The sequence below is a fragment of the Trichechus manatus genome, unplaced genomic scaffold (assembly GCF_000243295.1).
Source record: "Trichechus manatus latirostris isolate Lorelei unplaced genomic scaffold, TriManLat1.0 scaffold00382, whole genome shotgun sequence".
NCBI lineage: Eukaryota > Metazoa > Chordata > Mammalia > Sirenia > Trichechidae > Trichechus > Trichechus manatus.
The window spans coordinates 164,149-170,347 of record NW_004444318.1 but is presented as its reverse complement, the minus strand read 5'-3'; the positions used below and the strand labels follow the sequence as shown (position 1 = coordinate 170,347).

At 43.5% G+C, this 6,199-nt stretch overlaps 1 protein-coding gene across 1 annotated transcript in view; it reads right to left on the bottom strand.

The window, feature by feature from the left end:
* Positions 1–2,503: 2,503 nt before the first annotated feature.
* LOC101343573 (HLA class II histocompatibility antigen, DM beta chain) overlaps positions 2,504–6,199 on the bottom strand; it is a gene marked incomplete at its 5' end in the record, with an annotated part of 5,985 nt that continues 2,289 nt past the window's right edge. Inside the window, 4 exons of the mRNA XM_004390988.3 lie at positions 2,504–3,589; positions 3,964–3,999; positions 4,161–4,277; positions 5,716–6,000. Of these exons, the coding sequence (XP_004391045.3) occupies positions 3,573–3,589; positions 3,964–3,999; positions 4,161–4,277; positions 5,716–6,000 (455 nt within the window). The remainder of the gene's footprint in view (positions 3,590–3,963; positions 4,000–4,160; positions 4,278–5,715; positions 6,001–6,199) is intronic.

Sequence of the window (6,199 nt, the reverse complement as noted above, 5' to 3'; positions counted from 1 at the left end):
ATATCTCAAAAGAGATTGCATTAAGACACTAATCTTGTCAATCTCATCAGTATAACCTCATCACAGTGATAGAATTTATAACACATGAGGAGATCACATAAGCTCATCATAGTGGTAGAGTTTACAACACATAAGGAAATGACATCAGATAAGACAATCATACAATACTGGGAATCATGACATAGTCAAGATGCTACTTACACACATTTTTGGGGAGACACAATTCAATCCATGACAGAGCCCCTCATGAATAACAAAGACCCTCCAGTCAGGAAATTTTAAGGGTTTAGAGGTTACCTACCTCCCAGGAATCAGGGACAAACACCAAATTCTTCAGGTAAAATTAATTGTTCACCCCACATGCATCGATGCTGGAAACTGTTTTTTTAACCTCAACATCTATTTGTAATTTTAAAAAACTCTTAGTAAATTAGAAATAAAAGGAAATCTAATTTAGTAAAGATTCTACACAGAAACCTACAGCAAGGATTGATTGGGCAAACATTGAGTGCCTAATTTGGGCATCCAGTCTGTATAAGCAGTGATAATTCCACTCTTCTCCAGGCCCCCATCATCACTGAAATAGTCTAGGGATAGAGCGTTCTAGCCCCCATGCCATATACGCACAACTACACACATAAACAACTATGCATAGGAGCACACTAGGAGCACACAAGAAGATTCCACACACAAATCTGTCTTCTGACCAACCTGTCCCCCTAGTTCATCAGATCCTGATCTTATATGTTCCCACACAGATACCTACCCACAAGCATGCATCTAGAACCCCTTGTTATCCTTCCACAGTGCTCTGTTAGCCTAAACTCCTCCAGTAGTTGTCTTCATTTCTGGTTTCCGTTCCTCGTCCTCCGTCCAGTATACTGGTTGCTGTTGAATCAACTGACTCCAACTTATGGTGACCCCGTGTGCGTCAATAGAACTGCACTCCATAGGGTTTTCAGTGGCTGATTTTTCTAAAGTAGATAGCCAAGCCTTTCTTCCAAGGTGCCTCTGGGTGGACTAAAACCTTCAACTCTTCAGTTAGCAGCCAAGCACACTAACCGTTTGCGCCTCCCACAGTCTAGTAAAACAAACAAAAAAGCCATTGCCATGGAGTCCATTCTGAATCATGGTGACCCCAAGTGTGCGCAACTCTAATTCCTAAAATAATTCCTCAGCCCAACTTTCTTGTCCAGCAGGTGTCACACTTCACTAGAAAACAAACTACCAGATGGCATCTCCTCTACATTATAAAATCTATCCCCCAATACTGGGTGCCACTTGGGTTTTGAGGTAGACAGGAATTGAAGAGTGGTCCTGAAGAGAGGTGTGCTTACTAGCACGAGGGTTCTCAGAATAAAGTAATGTACATACTTCAGACCAGATTCAGAAGAGGATGTGGAACCAGGGATATCATTGCTGATGTCAGATGGATCCTGGCTGAAAGCAGAGAATACCAGAAAGACGTTTACCTGTGTTTTATTGACAATGCAAAAGCATTCAACTGTGTGGATCATAACAAATTATAGATAACATTTCAAAGAATAGGAATTCCAGAACACTTAATTGTGCTCATGCAGAACCTGTACATAGATCAAGAGGCAGTTGTCTGGACAGAACAAGTGGGTACTGCGTGGTTTAAAGTCAGGAAAGGTGTGCGTCAGGGTTGTATCATTTCACCATACTTCTTCAATCTGTATGCTGAGCAAATAATCCAAGAAGCTGGACTATATGAAGAAGAGCATGGCATCAGGATTGGAGGAAGACTCATTAACAACCTGCCTGATGCAGATGACACAACCTTGCTTGCTGAAAGTGAAGAGGACTTGAAGCACTTACTGATAAAGATCAAAGACAACAGCCTTCAGTATGGATTAAACCTCAACGTAAAGAAAACTAAAATCCTCACAACTGGGCCAATAAGCAACATTATGATAAACGGAGAAAAGATTGAAGTTGTCAAGGATTTCGTTTTACTTGGGTCCACAATCAATACTCATGGAAGCAGCAGTCAGGGAATCAAAAGACACATTGCATTGGGCAAATTTGCTGCAAGAGACCTCTTTAAAGTGTTGAAAAGCAAAGACATCACCTTGAAGACTAAGATGCACCTGACCCATGGTATATACCCAATGGTATTTTCAATCACATTATATGCTTGTGAAAGCTGGACAACGAATAGGGAAGACCGAAGAACTGATACCTTTGAATCGTGGTGTTGGCGAAGAATGTTGACTATACCATGACCTACCAAAAGAACAAATACATCTGTCTAGGAAGAAGTACAAACAGAATGCTCCTTAGAAGCAAGGATGGCGAGACTATGTCTTACATACTTTGGACATGCTGTCAGGAGGGATCAGTCCCTGGAGTAGGGCATCATGCTTGGTAAAGTAGAGGGTCAGTGAAAAAGAGGAAGACCCTCAATGAGATGGATTGACACAATGGGCTCAAGCATAACAACGATTGTGAGCATGGTGCAGGACCGGGCAGTGTTTCGGTCTGTGGTACATAGGGTCACCATGAGTCGGAACTGACTTGACAGCACCTAACAACAAAACGACAAACATAATTCTAGCTCAGGTGGACAAACATTCTATAGTGAATTGGCTTTCCGACCTTGGGTAAGTTCCTTAACGTCTCTGACCCTCACCTGTGAAATGAAGACAGTTTGTTCTTACGGGGTTATTGTGAGCAATGAACAAGATATAAACATAAAGCACTTAGCCCAGTGCATAGAACATGATAAGCACTTGATCTATTTTCCTCCCTCGCTCAGGGTGTGAAAGAAATAACTTTATCTAGAATTGAAATTTGAAGTTAGGCCCTGGCCCCTAAATCCTGACTATTTGAGGGTCTGCTTTAGGATTGTGATGAGGATCAAATAATGCATGTAAAACACCTGGCACAGTGCCTGACCCAGAAAGCTGAAGAACTGATCATATTTAACATTACTATTTCAGGCTTGCTACATGCCAGGCAATATTCTAGCAGTTTACAAGTATGAACTCGTTTAATCCTCATTAAAACTTACTTAGTACTCATAACAGAGTAAACTGTTAATTCCTTTCCTCTCCCTCAGTCTGTGACTCCATCCCACCACAGTTTAATTTCTTCTGTCAAATTATAAACCAGAAAGCTACCCCCAAATTCTGTGGTGTCTAGATGGGGAATAAAAGGAGTCCCTGACTCCTTTACTCAAGTAGGAGAGAATCATCCCAGCCCCTTGCTCTGCCCATATTCCCTCCCCAGAGCACCAAGAAAAAGACATGGATAAACAATATTCCCACCAGAATTTATTTCTCAGAGATGGTCACCAGCGTTTCAATGTCCTCTGTGGCACAGTGGGGCCCCCAAAAAGGTCCTTTAACCTTTCTCCCCAGGTTATAGTCATCCTAGGAATATAGCCTTGGGCAATAATTTGACTATGGACTATTCCTAGAAATGAGGTCCCCCAAGTTGCTAAGGTTTACATGGACAGGGGCACCATAGGATCCAAGAAGACTTTGGGGATTAGAGGGTACTGGGGAAGAATCTCCTCATTTGGAGCAGAAGTTGTAGGATTTTTGCCTCTAGAAAGTGTGCTGACCTGCAGAAGAAATAAAAAGCAGATAATGAGGCTTAAATCCAACTTGACCCCATTGTTTATCTCTGTAACCACCCTCTGACCCATAATAAATTGATGTTGGAAATTCTAGGTACCAAGGACTAATACAGGAGCCACCTTCAGTCCCCTCCCCATAGACACTCCATTGGGTAGAAGAGGCAGGAGCAGGCTTTCCTCTTTCCTGCTCCCACTCCCAACAATGGCAATTTAAATCATGCCCTCAGCTAGATCCTCATGGAGGTTCACCTCTACTATATATGCCATTAGCTAAACCCAACACTGACTCCCTCTAACTCTCACCCCACCACCACCACCACCAAAGGCCTAGTAGGCAAGCAACCCAACAGAAATTTTACCTTCTGGATAATTGGACCCAGGGATGGAAGTATAGCCTAATAAAGCAAGATACTTGATTAGAGGAGGGTCTTTGTGGGTAAATTTATCTGGCATTATTCACAGTGAATGGAATAGGAATGGGAGAATCAATCACAAACAAAAAGTAAGCAGAGATTGGGAGCAGGAGTGTGGATAGAGGTTCAAGGGAATCACTCACTAAAGGATCTAGCTCTCCGCCAGCTGATCAAACCAAGAAAGAAGATGATGAGGCCCAGGCCCAGCGTCACTGTAGACACAGAAACCTTCACCGTCTGCATCAGGGACAGCCCAGGAGCTGCAAAAATAGAATCTTACTAGAACCAATTCCTATTGCTCACTCCCAGAGCAATTTAATTTATTGTGACTTCCACCCAACAGGTTCAAAGGTCCTTTATCCCAACCCCAAGGGTCTAAATCACACCAACTCACTTTCAAGAAAAAGGCCTTTCCTCAAACCCCTCATCCTGTGAACTCCTATTCCTAGAGGAACCCTGGGAAACCCATCTCCCCAGAGTTAGCACCCCAGCTTCCAGTTCCTGTCTAGTACAGTGGGTCTTTCAAGGCATCCCCTTTCTTTCCTTCACTGCAAGGGCACTTCTTACCAGAGAATAAAGAGTTCCTCACTCCCCTCTCCATTTCCACTTACTTGCTCCATCTGAGCAGTTTCCTATTAAAATGTCTTTCTACCTTTCCTAACCTCCAAAAGTTACATTCCTTGATTCATCCTAGTACTTGTGGGTCTCCTACCTGTCCACATCCAGATTTTCCATGTGTCCTTCCAGATCCTGTCTATCAAATTCCATAGCCCCCAACTTTCTAGAGCTTGTCCTACACTGAATCTTACCCCTGCAGGATTTCTTTCCCATGCTGAAATGAACATTCTACTACCAAAAAAAAGTCCTTGTGCACCCTATAAAGAGACTTTTCCCAGGAGAGCTTGGGTGAAAATGTAGGTTCCACTCTCTTTTTCTGACGCCCTTCCCAGCTGCCTGGCAAGATACATTCCCCACAAAGAGAGGGCTGCCTTAGCAGCCAGTCTGGGACCCTGTTCCCTGGCCTTTTGTAGGCATCCTTCCTGTTTCTCATTTCTTCCTCTTTTCTTTCCCAAGAATCCCCAGATCTGTGTGCAATTTCTTTCATTATCTTTATTCTCAACCCTGGGGTTCAAACAATGGTAATTGGCTCCTTGTTCATTAGCCCCCAAGCATGCACACCAAACTATATACTAGCCATGGCTTTTTCCTCCCCCATTATCCCTGACAGAGCAGCCCAAATTCAATGCTGCTCCCACACCAAGAGAAAGTTCCCTTTCTTCTGCAACATTCTTTATTTCCCCCACCCCCATTCCTGACCTGATAACAGAATAGTTGAAATCTGAGGAGCCTAGAATACTGTATGACAATTGTTGGTTCTGAAAACACGGTTACCAAATCTATAGCCTCTTTTCAGCACAATCGTGCTCCCCTACCACCCCAAACATGCACATGCCAATTACACCACAATACCAACAACACCAACAATAATAATAACTAAGTCTGTTCCTTCATCCCATTGTCCCAACTCTAGTCAAAAATCCTCCTCACTCCCATTCTCAGCATCTCCCTTTCCATGTATACCATATACCTACCCACATCTCACTGCCTCTGCCATAATATTAGTGTTCCTTTTTCCACCACCAGCTTCCAATATCTCTCTGCGTTAACCCTAACTCCTCCCGCCTGCCATACACTTACTCCAATCCGCAAGGATAGGCAGAGGAGCTCCAATGTGCTCCACCACACAGGTGTAGGTGTCTCCAAAAGAAGGGGTTAAAGCTAAGTGGGAGACAGTCTGGTATGTCCAGTCTCCATTGGGCTGGGAAGTCTTCTGGGCACTGCTGTGAGGGAGAATGAGCTGCCCATTCTTCCTCCATGTGATGATCACATCAGCTGGATAGAAGCCCCACACATAACAGGCCAGCATCACAGGCTCCCTTGTGTTAAAAGGAGTGACTGGGGCTACTTTCACAGATGGCAGCCCTGTATAAAAAAGAAACATAGTCATGAAGGAGCATGACATTCTGGCTTTTTGTCCAACTTGGTTTCTTTCCTACTTCAATGTCTCATAGATCTTTCCTAACCTACTCACCCTGTACCACCACTCATCCCTTTGAAAATGACAAGTTAGTATTTACTCCTGTTTTGCTCTTTCTCTTCTCCCATTCCTTCACTGACCCTT